General features: G+C 38.7%; 1 protein-coding gene across 3 annotated transcripts in view; it reads left to right on the plus strand.

Moving 5' to 3' along the window:
• SLC44A5 (solute carrier family 44 member 5) overlaps positions 1–14,783 on the plus strand; it is a 419,099-nt gene that overhangs the window by 259,295 nt on the left and 145,021 nt on the right. For all 3 annotated transcript variants that reach the window (XM_066264971.1, XM_066264970.1, XM_066264972.1), the window contains one exon: positions 9,171–9,219. In XM_066264971.1, coding sequence (XP_066121068.1) covers positions 9,171–9,219 — 49 coding nt within the window. The remainder of the gene's footprint in view (positions 1–9,170; positions 9,220–14,783) is intronic.

The following is a 14,783-nucleotide window of genomic DNA, read 5'->3' on the forward strand; positions in this document are numbered from 1 at the left end:
CCTCCCAATGGTGTGCTTCATTCTCCTACCTGCTCCCATGTCTCCTCTCCCAGGCAGTCTTCACTGTGCCTGAGTGTGGGCTTTGGTCTGAGTTTCCCACGTGACAAAATTCTCTCCTTTAAAAGTCTTCAAAATTCCTCTCCTTCAAAACGTTATTTCATAAATGTTACACCCAACTTAGCCATTGAAACTTTTCTAGAATTATTGGTGTCATTTATAACCAATGTGACAATTCAACTCAAGTTGTGTTGCATTGATTCTACACTGATCTACTTCAGCTATGAAGGTAATTTACATATACTTTGCTATTTCCCATGGTCACCCCAAAGGCAGAAATTGATTCCTACTTTTTCATTTTTATCTTATTTTTTGCTAATGTGAGGGGGGAGAAGAAAATTTCCTCTACCCTTCAAGTTCTTTTGACTGGTCCAATAATTAAATCTACATGAATGTAATTAACAAAAAAAATAACTAAATTTAATGACATAGGTACATATGAAATCCCACACACAGGAGAAAAGCTTAGAAAGCTAGTGAGGTACATGTGGCATTCTGAGTTAAGGATGAGGTAAGGCACTGTGGGGCTTCAGAGGGAAGGAAAGGCATTGCAGGTCAATGAGAAGAGATTTTTTAGTTAGTAGTTTGCCCTGCCAGATAGATAGTTCAAAAAGATCATCTTTGATTATCTTTTATTATGAGCAAGGCTCCTAATTTAAATTCTTCTAGTTATAGTATTTGGAAAGGGTAAGAGCAGGGCAAAAGTTTCTCTTGAGCCTAAAGGGTCTCAGTTGCCTTGAGCTCAAAATAATCCACATGCACAGATTAGAGTGACTTGTTCGGAACCCCTACATTAGTATCTATCATTTTCTAGATGGTAAAATGGAATTTTGGAGAGATAAAAAGTAGTTTTTCCTAGATTGTAGAGTTTGTAGGTGTTACATACAATATTTGATACAGGGTAATTTAATACCCAGCTTTAATGTACCAGTACGGGATACTGTCTCCCTTACTTCCCTTGTTCACTCTTACTGATCTGGACATTACAGATCGATACTGAATTAGTGTTGGTGATAGGAAGAGGTATTTTTCACATTGTTGCAATTCTAGGTGTCTATTTATTTGCCTTTATTTCAAGTTGAACTCCAGCTAAAATGATGAGCTGGTAATTGTCAAAATTGATCTTTGATTTGTTTTTTATAACCTAAATTAAAGATTCAAATATTCAAAATTATACTAACATACTTTTTGAAATTACTCTATAAACATTTATTGAGTGCCTGTTATGTATACAGCTAGCACCAAAGTAGATAATAGTTATAGAGCTTTTAATTCAGCAGAAGAAATGTGTATTAGCTTCCTCTTGCTACTATAGTGAATTACCACAAATATAGTGGCTTAAAATTATATTATGATTCTGGAGGTCACAAATTTAAAATATACCTCAATGGGCTAAAAACAAGGAATTGGCAGTTCTACATTCCCTTCTAGAAGAGGAGAATTCATTTTCTTAATTCTACAGCCTCTACAGGCAGCCACATTTCTTGGCTCATTACCCCTTCCATCTTCAAAACCAACAATGGACAGTTGAGTTTTCTCACATTGTGTTATTCTGATCCTGTTTCCATGATCACATCTTCTTCTTTGACTGTTCAGTCTCCTCCACTTAATAATTTTTGAAATTACATTGGGCTCATCCCTATAATTCAGGATAATCTCCCTAACTCATGGTTCTCAATTTTATTACATCTGCAAAGTATCTTTTGTTATGTAAAGTAAAATATTCAAAAGTTTGGGGGTTTAGCACGTGGATATCTTTCTACCACTGCACGTAAAAAGGCCTCGTGGTACAGTGTACTAACAGTGCAAATAATAGAAGTGTGTATGTCTCTGGTATCAACGAAATTAGCTACTTTGGGATGGATTATATGAAAGTTTTCAGCATTGGTCTCCAGTCAAGTGGGCTCCACCCACTGGCACAGTGGCCAGTAGAATGTTTTGGTCCTTATTTTTACCTCAGGACAAGTGGCGAATTTGTAAGGAGAACTCTAGTCTTCCTGTAGCCATTGCCAAGGGGACAAAAATGGGAAGATCAGGTTATTCAAAGGGCTCTATGTAAACATCTGATTTTGGAGGGGAAGCATCACAATATAGAACTGCTAGAAGATCAAGTTTCAAGTGAGGGAGGGTAGGAGATGAGGCTGTTGACATAGGCCACATCACGAAAGGCCAGTTGTGCTGGGCTGAGGAGTAGAAACATTATCTAATAAGAAATGACAAAGAACATGGCTTCTTATCCTTTATTGAGACTTGAAGAAGCAGGAACCCTTTCCTTGGATGAAGCGGCAGGCCCTCATTTATACACACAAAATCGTAAACATGTTTAAAAAATCAAGTAAAACAAGAATTTAAAATTTTACAGTTCTCTACTGGCTGTTTTTGAGAATTAAAGCAAGACTTAATTGTATACTATACCATTTTTCAGGCTCGTCGGACAGTTATCTGACTTGCTTGCTTGTAATAGTTCTGTTTTAAGTCCTAAAATACTAGTTTGCCCCACTGTAGTTCTCCTTTTGCTCTCTAAATGACATTAGATTTTCTGAAGGAGACTATACTAAAGAAATAAAATGAAATGTTTCAGATTTCTGCTTTTTATTTTTAAAAAATCAATGGTAGTTTATTGTCATATTCTTTGAGAAACAAGTTGCTTTCAAAGAAAAGAATCTGTCATGCATGACTGGCTGCTTTATCTTGCTGTTTGCATACAACAAAGTCATGTAAAAGCTGCACCCATTAGTTGAATTAATTACCTGGACTATTTTTCTTCAACTTGATGAATTATTTCCAGTAAGAATAAGAATAATTATATCGTATGACTGCAATACAAACTATTAATGACAATAACAAATGTGTAACGTCTATTATGAATATTTTTAGTGATTCTTTTGTTATAATTTTGGTAATCAAAGAGTCACGTGAACTGAAGAAGCTTTTACTATGTTTACCTAGTTTTGATTTTTTTCTTTATCTTTAAACGAGAAATATGAATTGTATTCAACTAGCTCAGGTATATGACAGTGAAGCATTGTGGCTTTTTCATTTAGCTGGCCCCTCAGTTCATTTATTCCAGAGATGCAATTAAAGCACATGAGGGCCTCTGAAAAGTAATGCCTTGAATTAATTTCAGGAAAATAAAAATTTGTATAACAATGCAAATTCTGCTAGGACAGGGGGCAGGCTGAAGTCATCACTTTCCAGCTGTCATTGCTGTTTGGAATCAGTTACATCTTTCCATTTGACTGTGGTTTTAGTGTATTTTCAACTGAAAAACAAGGCAGCCAGGATTTACAAGCAGAATGTGTCAGCTTTTCAGACAGATTTGACGATAGCAGTTCATTGACAACTCCAAGTGGCTTTTTCACTTGGTGAGGTGCAAAATCACACCAAAATTGAAAGCCAGCCTAGATAACTTTAAAATCAGTTTGCCTATCTTTAATGTGAAAAGCAAGTAATTACAGGATCAGTAAAAATTTCTAACCCCTTTCAACCTCCCTCCCTCCCCCACTCATCTGTGGAATTTCTCTAAGATGACTACTGAGAAGTTGACTGCCAGTGGCTCAACACAGGCATCGGTGTCAGATCATCTGCCTTTCAATCATTTGCCTGTCCACATCTTGTTAACTGAATGAGCTGGGGAAAATTTGCTTACCCTTCCATACTTCAACCCCCTCATCTGTAAAATGGAATGATATACATTACAGAATTATTGGGAACATTACATGACACAATAAATATACCACTGCTATTGTATTATGCAGTGCAAGTAGGTATAATTTACATTGTTCTATGTAGAATTGAGGCATATCTGTGTATAGAACACAGCAGTCTCTGGTACAAGTGAGATTTCTCTTAATAATCACTGTTCTGGGGAACTTACAATCTTTTTTCTTAAAATTATTTGGCTTTCTTAAATGTCACTTTTCTATTTCTCTTTCTATAACTGTTCCATTTTACCTCTTACTCTTTTTTTATTTTTATTTTTTAATTCAGTGAGAGGAGGGAAAGCAAAGAGACAGACTCCCACTTGCACCCTGACCAGGATCCATCCAGCAAACCCACTAGAGGGCAATGCTCTGTCCATCTGGGGCGTTGCTCTGTTGCTCAGCAACCAAGCTGTTCTTAGTGCCTGAGGCAGAGGCCATGGAGCCATTCTCAGTACCCAAGGCTAACTTGTTCCAATGAGCCATGGCTGCAGGAGGGGAAGAGAGAGAGAGAAGTGAGAGGGAAAGGGGTGGAGAAGCAGATGGGTATTTCTCCTGTGTGCCCTGGCTGGGAATTGAACCAGTGATATCCACATGTCAGGCTAGCGCTCTGCCACAGCTAACTGGCCAGGGCCTACACCTTACTCTTAATTATGGTGTTCCCCAAAGCTCATATACATCATGATGACCTGCCTTTCTCTTATTCCAGCAGGTCTGCTCTGTTATGTACAGCTTGAATTAAGGACTATGTATGAACTAAGATAGAGGTTAAGAATGAAATTCAGGCCTGGCCAGACAGTGGTGCAGTGGATAGAGGATTGGGCTGGGACACCGAGGATCCAGGTTCAGGGCCCTGAGGTTGCCACCTTAAGCACGGGCTCATCAGCTTGAGTGTGGGCTCACCAGCTTGAGTGTGAGGTCGCTAGCATGAGCATGGTTTCATAGGCGTGATCCCATGGTTGCTGGCTTCAGCCCGAAGGTCGCTGGCTTGAAGCCCAAGGTTTCTGGCTTGAGCAAGGGGTTATTGGCTCTGATGCAGCCCCCCAGTCAAGGCACATGTGAGGAAGCAATCAATGAACAACTAAGGTGCCAAAACTATGAGTTGATGCTTCTCGTCTCTCTATTCCTTTCTGTCTGTCCCTGTCTATCTCTCTCTGTGTGTGTCTCTCTCATTCTCTTTCTCATTAAAAAAAAAAGAAAGAAATTCAGAATAAATCAAGTAGCTGAGTGTTTTCTAAGTCTGATTGTGCATCAGAATTATCTGATAGGCCTTTCAAAAATTATATATTTCCAGGTGCACCTCAGACCTAAAGAAATGTAGTATTTGATGTAAAGGGGCTGGAGCCTTGTACCTTTCTGTGCCTTTCAGTTTTGGGGAACTGAAATCTGGACCAGCAAGAATACCAGCACTAGTGTTCCACATCAGAGTAGAAGAGCCAAGTCAAAGAGCACGGAGCCCAGAGGATTGATAGGAAGTGAGCCCACATTTAGTGTCAGTCTGGAGCTGGAGATACATCTATTCACCTTGAGCCCCTTGTTGCCCTGGGACACCCTCTATATATTACTATCATGGCAACCATATAGTGTTAAAATTATAGTTTTGAGAGTATATTTCTTAATCAACTGTGAGAGTCATGAAAGCAGACTTAGTCTCAAGAATTCTTTCTTAGGTCTCTACCACCTGTTTATTGAAAGAATATAATAAATGTTGTTAAAATGACTTGTTGAAACCTAAGTTGAGCTAAGAGAGTGAGTATATTAGGACTTTTCGGCTGCCCATAACTGATGCAAACTAAAAAAAAAAAAAGAAGAAGAAGAATGGGGACCTTAGTAAGAGGATACAGGGCATCTCATGAAACTGGACCATGGGCCTTAGGGAGGAACTGGAACAGGAGCTCAAGGCCACCAGGACTTCCATCTGCTTCTCTTTGTACACTTGCTTCAGTAATTTCTTTCTGAAAGCCAGCTTTCTCTGCTCCTCTGATCTTCAAGCTTTATATTTTGCAGTTCTAATCTCCCACTGACTAACTCATTGTCCATTCTACTTCTAAATTCCTGGGATAGAGTAGTCAGGAACTACTGGCCCAGCTCAAGTCTCATGTCCAAACCAGATCAGTCACTGACTGCTGGGGAACAGGCACATGGGAGAAACTCAGCTGCTAGAGATTTTCCCTGTGGATTAGAGAGGAAGACAGTTCCCAGAGAAAAGAGATCAGATACCCTGACACTTATTTGTTGCTGGGAGGCGGAGTCAGACAAGCAGTCAGAGAAAGAGAAGCTGACAATGTGTCAGAGAACTTGACATTGAAGTATACCATATATGGCCTGTAACAAACAGGAAACATTTTACACAGTTCCCCATAGAGTAAGAACCCACGTTGGCACTACAGGGTATGATGAACAGGATCTGTTGTGCGGCAGTGAGACTGGGTGGGGTGACTCACAGGCGGAGCATTTATCAACTGTGTGACTGTGGGCATGTTCCTTGGCCTCTCAATGCCTTGTGTGTTATGTATGTAAAATGAGGCTAAAAATAGTTTCTAATGCACTCACATAATAAGGTTATTGTGTCAAGGAAACAAAAGAATGCATCAAAGCACTTAATACTGTGCTTAGCATTTAATACTAAAATCATGTTAAACATTGTTATTATCATGATAACATTACTCTGCATACCTGACAGATCCGATATTCTTTACAGAGCACATCAATTTTCAGGATATTAACTTCCAAATATTTATCTCAAAACTTGACCCAAGGCTCCAGTTTCTTAACTGCGGTAGAATGCTGGACTTTTCGATTAGATGTCGCTTCAATCTTAAGAAAAACAAAATCCATCTCATGTACTTTCTTATAACAACTTCATAATCTCTTTCACATATTCATGTTCCTGACTGTTTTCACATTTTTTTAACCAAGGTAAAAGACCCAAAGAGACTGAGAATCACAATTTCTAGGTCTTGTAGTCACTTGATTTGAAGCCATCTTTGACTTCTGTCTTTTAAATCCTACCTCTTAACATTTATCAAGTTCTATTTAGTGATTCATGTAATTATATTACTAATAATTAACATTATTAAGTGGTGCCAGCCACTATTTTAAGCACTTTTACAGATACTAATTTATTTAATCTTCATAACTACTTTATGACATAGGTACTATTATAATCCCCACTTACAAAATGAAAACAGAGTCAGAGAAGAGAAATGATCTAAGGTCACTCTGAAAGGAAGAGAAAGAAAACAGGCAATATGACTCTAGAGCTATTACTTCTGATTCTTAAGCCACATGACTACCCCGTGATGAACCTGGAATCTTCCTTTCTATCATTTCCACCACACTGGCCAGCAGCTCACATTACTTCACCTCGGTTATTGCAGTAGACTTCTAGTTGCTCTCCTTGACTTTGCACTTTGCAATACAACTTGAATACTGCTGCTAGATTGCAGCTTTTACCATGCCATTCTTTTTTTTTTTTTAATTCTCCTAGGACTCCCTTATGGCCTAAGATGTATAAAATAATTTCCATCCCATCCCTGATTTTAGGCTTTCTGCAGACTAAGCCCATACTATCTATTCAGCGGTAATTTTTCCTCCTCCTGTCCTGTTATCCAGTCTCCAGTCAGGCTGATCGCTTCACCATCCCCAGGCTGATCGCTTCACCATCCCCATGGATGTGATATTTATTCTGAACGTGGTGACTTCATCTCTACAGGTCTAAGCTTTACCTGTCTCAAATACTATGACTCTAGGAACGCTTCCTGACTAATCTCAACTGAATGTGCCTTTTCTTTCCTTAGAACTCCCTTAACACTTTTTTGTGCCCCTCTTACCTTCCATGTATTATAGTGCTTTGTATACTTTTCTCGTTTCTCTCCCTGCTCACCAGTTTGTTAGCTTGTTGAAGACAGAAACTGTGTTTCACTGAACCTTGTATCCCCGGCAGTACCTCATTTAACGAAGAGCACAGAACATGTGATTAATAAATAGTTCTTTTAACAGAGTGCTAGTTTCACACACCCTCAATGTTTCTCCTTTCTCCTTTGTTTCATTCCAGTCTCTCACGCACACACAAGTTTCATTTCTCTTGACTCCTCTAATCTTTGATGAAACCTACTATTTCAGAACTCTTGTGGTCAATACCACAAATTTTAGAACTTTATTAATTGTTTTACATGGTATATTCATTGTTCAGTTATTATGACACAGGGCCTAGTATAGGAAGATTCTGAAAAAAATATTTGTGGACTGAAACAGTATGTGGACCTTGCCCACCAGTCGTAAGGTCTCCCAAGATAGGAGGTCTCCCAAGATAGGGACCACACCATACCTATCTCTGCAACCGGTCAGAGCTCTGCATCCGATAGGTTCTTTATGAATAGTTGCTGAGTGGCTGGCTCTTGGATTTCTGCTGCAGTCAGTCCTTTCTTCCCGTCGTTTTACCATCAGCCCGTGATTACACTGAAGAGGCCTCTGAGTCCTCAGCCTAATTTCCCCACAGAGTACAGGCAAAGTAAGGTTACTAACACTGAGGGGGGTGGGGAAGGTCTTTTTTCCAGTCCCTTTCGAAATTCTGTCCTTAATTCAGCACCAGGCCTTCATTTAGGGACAGAGTCCTAGAGGAAGGAATGCTTAGATTGGGGGAGAAGAGTTAGAAGTTGAGGGTTGCAAAATGCAGACCTTTGGCCAGAATTCATCATGCAGAATTTATTACTGGGTTTACCCATACAGTACATGCCGGGAGTGAGGTTGGGGGGAGCCATTCCCTGTGTGCCTTGCACTGTTTAAAGATGAAGGTAATATATTGCAATCATGACGCAACAATGAATGACAAGGGCATATGCCCAGAGGGTGTTAGGTCTGGTAGTAGATCTAAAAAAATAATCAATAAAAATGACATTTATGTATGATAATTTATACATTCCATACAGCCAAGATGGCAGAAAACAACAGTGACTATATTCCAGCTTCTCGAGGCAAAGCTTAATCTATCAGGAGGACAGGGAAGACTGGGATAAGCAGGCAGCTCTTTTATACTGTGCACCTCACAACACTCAGCAATACTTGGCTATGGCAGATGGTTTTGCAGGCTGGAAGATCTTCAAATTTCACTACTTAGTATGCACACTATAATGTTGCTACTCAGAACAGTGAGAGGGTATGTGCACAGGGTGCAGAGAAGATTGTCCTTAACAACTCTTTTTAGTCTTGCGTCTAGCTGGAAAAAGGAAGGAAGATTGACAGCTGCAACCAAGGCATAGCTGAGCTCTCACTGGACCAAACAGTGAATTCAACACTGCACTGAGCAGTGTACTAGCCAAGATGTGGATTTTTCTTTATTAATATTTTATATGCACTTATTTCCCATTTTATTGGCTTGTATGCTTAAAAATTTCTTTGTTTTAAATGCAGGTGATCCAAGAACATTTGATCCAGATTTCAAGGGACCTATTGCCAACAGGTAAGCAATTCTTTTTTTGGAAATATATATATTTTTAAACAAACACAGGAAAGTTTATGTTTTAGTACTATTTTCCAGCAACTGGAGAATTATGTCTACTATGAGGGGGAAATTTTGGCCTAAATGTCACCTTGTTTATTCAGGGAAAGTACAGAGAATAAATCTTTTGATGAGTCATAAATAAATCCTTTCCTTTTCAGCAAATGAGCTGTTTTAAGTTAGGAGAGTGAACAGTTTGTAGTTCTCAAAAAGAGAAGCCAAAAAGAAAATGCTCTACAAGACTTAACTACTCTGAAAAAGACAAACATATCTGAGTAGCTGTTTCATGCACCCGTTTACTCTGAGTCACCACTGCAAACGCAAAGTTGCTATGCCAACTTCTTGCACACCAGGCCCTCTGTGCTACCCAGTTTCCAAAAGCAGAGAGCTTTCTTAGAGACAGCCATTCACCAATACATCACACACACTTTAGGATATTTTAAAATTCTCTGGGGAGAATAGGTACTTGTCTCAGCTGGCAATTTCCTCCCAAGGTTGTGCGGCATTTAAAAATTACCTACTAACTCATAGGTTTCCTTTATTTTTATTTTTTTATCCTCTACGCCCAGACTTCTTGTTAATCAAAATGGGGGTTTGAAGGGTAAAATAGTTAAAAATGAAGAGAAAATTATGCCGTCGGTAGTGGGTTTGTGCTTGGCTTTGACATTGATTTCTGGCAGGTAGGTGTCATAATAAACTGTGATGTGGAATAATGATCAGTATGCTTACTTGCACTTGCCAACCATCAGCATGAATATTAGCATATACTGTTATGTCCCTATCCTAGTCCAGCTTTACACAAATGTGAGTTCAATTTATTCTAATTATGTAAAAACCCAGGCCATTTGTTTTGGGTTACTCATTTAAAGGTGTTCCTATGCCTTCTTTACAATAAGTACAAATCTCTTTCATTCTATCCATCGTAACAACCTGAATACATTTTGTTGTCTAGTGTACAGATAGCCTTGTTCAATATGGAAGTTACTTTTGCTGTGCTTGCATTTATTTTACAATAACTAATTTGTGAGAACCGAACCTAGCTTATTGGCCTCAAAGGACCTGTAGATATAACCCAGATTCTTCAACAGTAATAATGATAACAACAACAATAATAATAGGAGGAGGAAGAGAAAGGAGGAGAAGAAAAAACAAACTGCCATATTTGGACAGATGACCTACAGATTGCATGGGGGCATTTTCTAGGTATAGAGAGGGAAGCAGAGGTAGGCCTGGCTGGCTTCATGTGTGGGCAAGGAGGTGAGAGCTGTCTTCAGATTTAATGATGGACCCAGGTAGTCCAGGTAAAGTCTAAACAATTGTGATAATCACTTTGAAAAAAAGTAGTTTATTTTTACCAAGGGGCTTTTGTGACCTAGACACCATGAAGGCCTTCAGATGTAAAATGATCAGTATGTAGCCTTCATCCCCACTCCTTAATCCAAGAACAAGGGAGAGTAAAACCACAGCGATTTAATGACAGGAAGACACAGTAACTGTTCAGGTGCAGGGCTCTATAATGCCCTTATACAATAATAATAATCGGGACCTTTTAGGAGCAAGCGAGAAACTCCAGATTTGTCATATTACTGCTAGCAATGAGGTGAGCTCTCATAACACTCTTTGCTTACCTAACATCACTCTCCTTCTAAGAGAGCCAAAGTCTTATCAGATATTCAGGCAGACCCTGACAGCACTCTCTGCTGGCCATCCACCACATTTCACAATACTTACCTCAGTTTACAAGGGTGTCATTTTGTGTGTTGTGATCCCACAACTGCAGTTGCTTCCCAAAGAGGTGAAAAAATGATGCTTACACCATAGGAGAGGCTAACTCAGTTTCTCACTTTAGCATGTTCTCGTATGCCAAAAAAGGGGCATGTAGAAGGTATTGCCCCAGAATATTGTGATTGTGATAGTTTGAGGTGTTTTCCCAGCCCCGTTTGGAAAAGAAGTTATCCAGAGCTCATGCGTTGTCTCCTGTATTGTTAAGGGCAGAGTCAGCGCTATTCTTGGCAGTACATTAGAGAGCAAAATGAATGCACACAGAAAACTAATAAATGTATATCTTTTATAAGATGCTTCATGAGAAATTTCTTTTGTTACCTGAAACTCAGGAAGATTTTAATTTAATGAAGAGCAGGTATACATTCTTCTGTCAGATAAGGAGAACTGTGTAATCTACTATATTTTTCCTTTTATATTGACTTGTGAAAGCTCATGGATAAATTTAATTTCAATGCCAGCAATTGAATTTGCCTTGGAGTCAAGAATTTCTTTTCAGGATTTTGAATTTCTATTTCCACTTTAATAACTCAATTACATCCAGGTGTTTTAGATCATTTCATTTAAGATATTTTTTGGAAAGAGGCAGCATATAGGTAGACAGGTAAATAGAAATAAAAATATTACATGTCCCATAATTGCTTTTCCCACTATTCTTATACACAAAATAGATGAAGGATATATGGCTCATACTAATAAAATTGGTAGGTTTCACAATGCTGAAAATTGCTATTATTATAGAATGTAGAAAATTTGTTTAAAATGTAATAAGATGCATTTATTTTTACCTGGAGCTTTGGGATAAGTGGTGGTAAGTTTACTATAATGAAGGGGGTTCAAGAAGAGAATGAAGAGGCATGTATTAGGAATGTTGTAGAGGGGATTTATTCATATTAAGGAATTGGACTAAATGACCTCTGAGTTCTTTTTCAATCTTGAAATTCTATGACTCTGGATTCAACTGACCAAAGCACAGATGGAAGAGGTTGCTTCTGACCTATGATACACACAAAAAGCACCATGTCAACACTCCCCACAAACTCTTGTGAATTCTAAAGTGCCAGTAGCAAGAGAAGAACTTAAATTACTGTTAAAATATAGTACTGTCCCCTAAATGTATGCAGTTCTTGTATTTGCTTCTTGTTGAAATAATTAGTAGACCTCTTGTCACTGTAGAGAAGTCTTAAATATCTAAAGGTGAGATATTGTGAAAAAATACAAAGAAAACATTATTTTTAAAAAGCATACCAAAGTTCAAGAAAAAAGTATAAATCCGATGTTGTAAAAATGTCTGAGAGAGGGTACAAAACATTTTGATTTGTAAAATAGTTTGACATAAAAAGCCTTCCTCTGAAAAATTTTTTGACTCAAAATATGGAGGGAAATAGACAAAAATAAAAATTAAAAATTGCCTGGATGGCTATTATTTGTAATGCAAATGTGAATTGAAGATATGCTCTAAACCTGGCATTATTTGCCCTCATTCTGCATGGAGCAAATGGCCTAATGCAATCAATTATTTGGAAGGGTGACTCTTTTCACAGGAAGATGTAGAAAAACACACATATTTAAAATTTGTGGCCTGTCCCTACATCCCTCAATATGTGAGCTTGCTCTTTTTTCGATGTTTTTGCACTTTTAAGTCATCACCTATAAATTACTTGTAATGATGAAAATAATACCAAGTTTAAAAATACTTTAAACTTTAAGCACCTTTAAATCAGAGGATTTAAAGAAAAGTATTTATTAACTCTGTGCTTCTTGTGTGCCAGGCACTGTGTTAGGTGCTAGTAATACAGAAATGAATTAAGCCATGCTCCTGTCCTATGGAACCTGCAGTCTAATAGGAAAGGCAGATAATAAAGGAATGAGTGTGGTCAGTGCAATAACAGAGTTATTGACAGGGGCTCTGGAAACAAAGGACAGTGTGTCTAGCATTGCTAGGATAGAGAGAAGGGAACATGGGCAAATCTTCAGAGCAAAGTTGACTCTTGAGCTAGTTTTTGAAGACATTCCAAGAAAAGTCAGCAGCACACATCAAGGTACAGAGGCCTGAGACCAATGTCCTGGAAGTGATTGGGTGTAAGCAGAACACCCAGTGTGTGCATGTGAGTGGTAGGAGGCAGGAAGATCAGTCCAAGGTTGGGGAGAAATGATGCTGGAGGGGTACAAACAAGCAAAATCCCCAATGGTTTAGACAACACATCAATATGTTTGGTATTTTATTCCATAGAGTCTGAGAAGACATTGCAGAATTTTAAGTAAGAAATTTGACAGAATCAATATTGCATTTTAGAAATGTTTGTTTGGCAAGCACTTAGAGATCATCATTCTGTACAAGACCTACAGCAAGAATTGGAGACACGTGCCTCCTAGATAAGATCCCAAGCTTAAAACTGTGTCCTTGTCCTGCTCTGTATGTTTGTGTTGAAGGAGGAAAGGAGGGCAGTATGGCAGGGAAGCAAAGATTGTAATATAGCAAGGTAAACACTGCAGGGATGCAGGATACAATGGAGATCCTAGGAAGAGCATAAATTATGTGGCAAAGGAGATGGTTCTCCTTTCCTGATATGATAATGGTTGAAAGGCCCCGAAGGACCTGTAAGAGTTTTGCTTCACGTAGGAAAGTGCAAAGAGTAACCCAGAGAGAGCTGGATGCATGAAGGAAGAGCCTCTGCTTGATTCATGTAGAGTTTGACACGTTCTTACAGTAGTAGGAGGGACAGTAAGGTTGGGAAATGAAATTTCTTAGGTAGAGAGCAGATACTGAGAAGCTTTATCTCCCGAGGTAAGGAGTTTGAACTTTATCCTAAAGGGCATGAAGTGAATGGTGAGCCTCTTTTTTGCTTTCAATTGGGGCAATTGCATAGTTATAATTGCTTCAGTTGTCTCTATCTCTTCTTTTTCTTCTCACCTTCTGTCCAGCAGAGATTTATCCCCACCACTCTCCTCAAATGGGTACTGAGAAAGTCACTTTCATCTTGCCTAGTACAGTAGGTGACATTTTTTTATTTTAATTTTGCAGCAGCAACTGACAAAGGTGACCACTCCCTTCTTTTTGAATTGCTTTCTTCTCTTGGCTTCCTGAACATCATAATCACCTGAAGTTTCTTCTGCCACATTTGCCTCTCTTTTTCAACCTCTTTTTCTGGCTCCTCAACCTCTGCTTGATCTCCAGATGTAGGCACGCCACAGGACTTGGCTGTTGGCTTTCTACTCTTGTTTCTCGCTAGTCTCCTTGTAGACTAGGCCAATGACTTTTAATGTCATCTCTATGTCAGTGACTCCTAAGCTTACATTGCTACCAATGATCCTTCCGTTGACCTCCACATTTCTGTATTCAACTGTCTATTTGATGTCTCTATTTGAATTCATAATACTCATTCAGACTTAATGTGACCAAACAGAGCTCTTGATTTCTACTCCCACCCCAAAGCTTTAAAACTTCCCCTACAGTCTTTTCCATCACAGAAAATGAGACCACTATCTCCTCGATCTTCCTCAGGTTACAGATTCTTATTTTCCACTTTTTTTCTCATCTCCCATAAATATTCCATCAGAAATGAATGTCTTATTGGCAGCTCCAAAATATATCTCCAAGCCAACTGCTTCTTACCTTTCCTACAGTTACCCTCATCCATGGCGCCATACGTCTTGTCTATACTTTTGCACTGGACTCTAGAAGTCTTTTTTCTTTTACTTTTGCTTTTTTTGGAATTCATTCTCCACAGAGAACGCTGAGT

Source organism: Saccopteryx bilineata, chromosome 3 (assembly GCF_036850765.1).
Source record: "Saccopteryx bilineata isolate mSacBil1 chromosome 3, mSacBil1_pri_phased_curated, whole genome shotgun sequence".
NCBI classification, from domain to species: Eukaryota; Metazoa; Chordata; class Mammalia; order Chiroptera; family Emballonuridae; genus Saccopteryx; species Saccopteryx bilineata.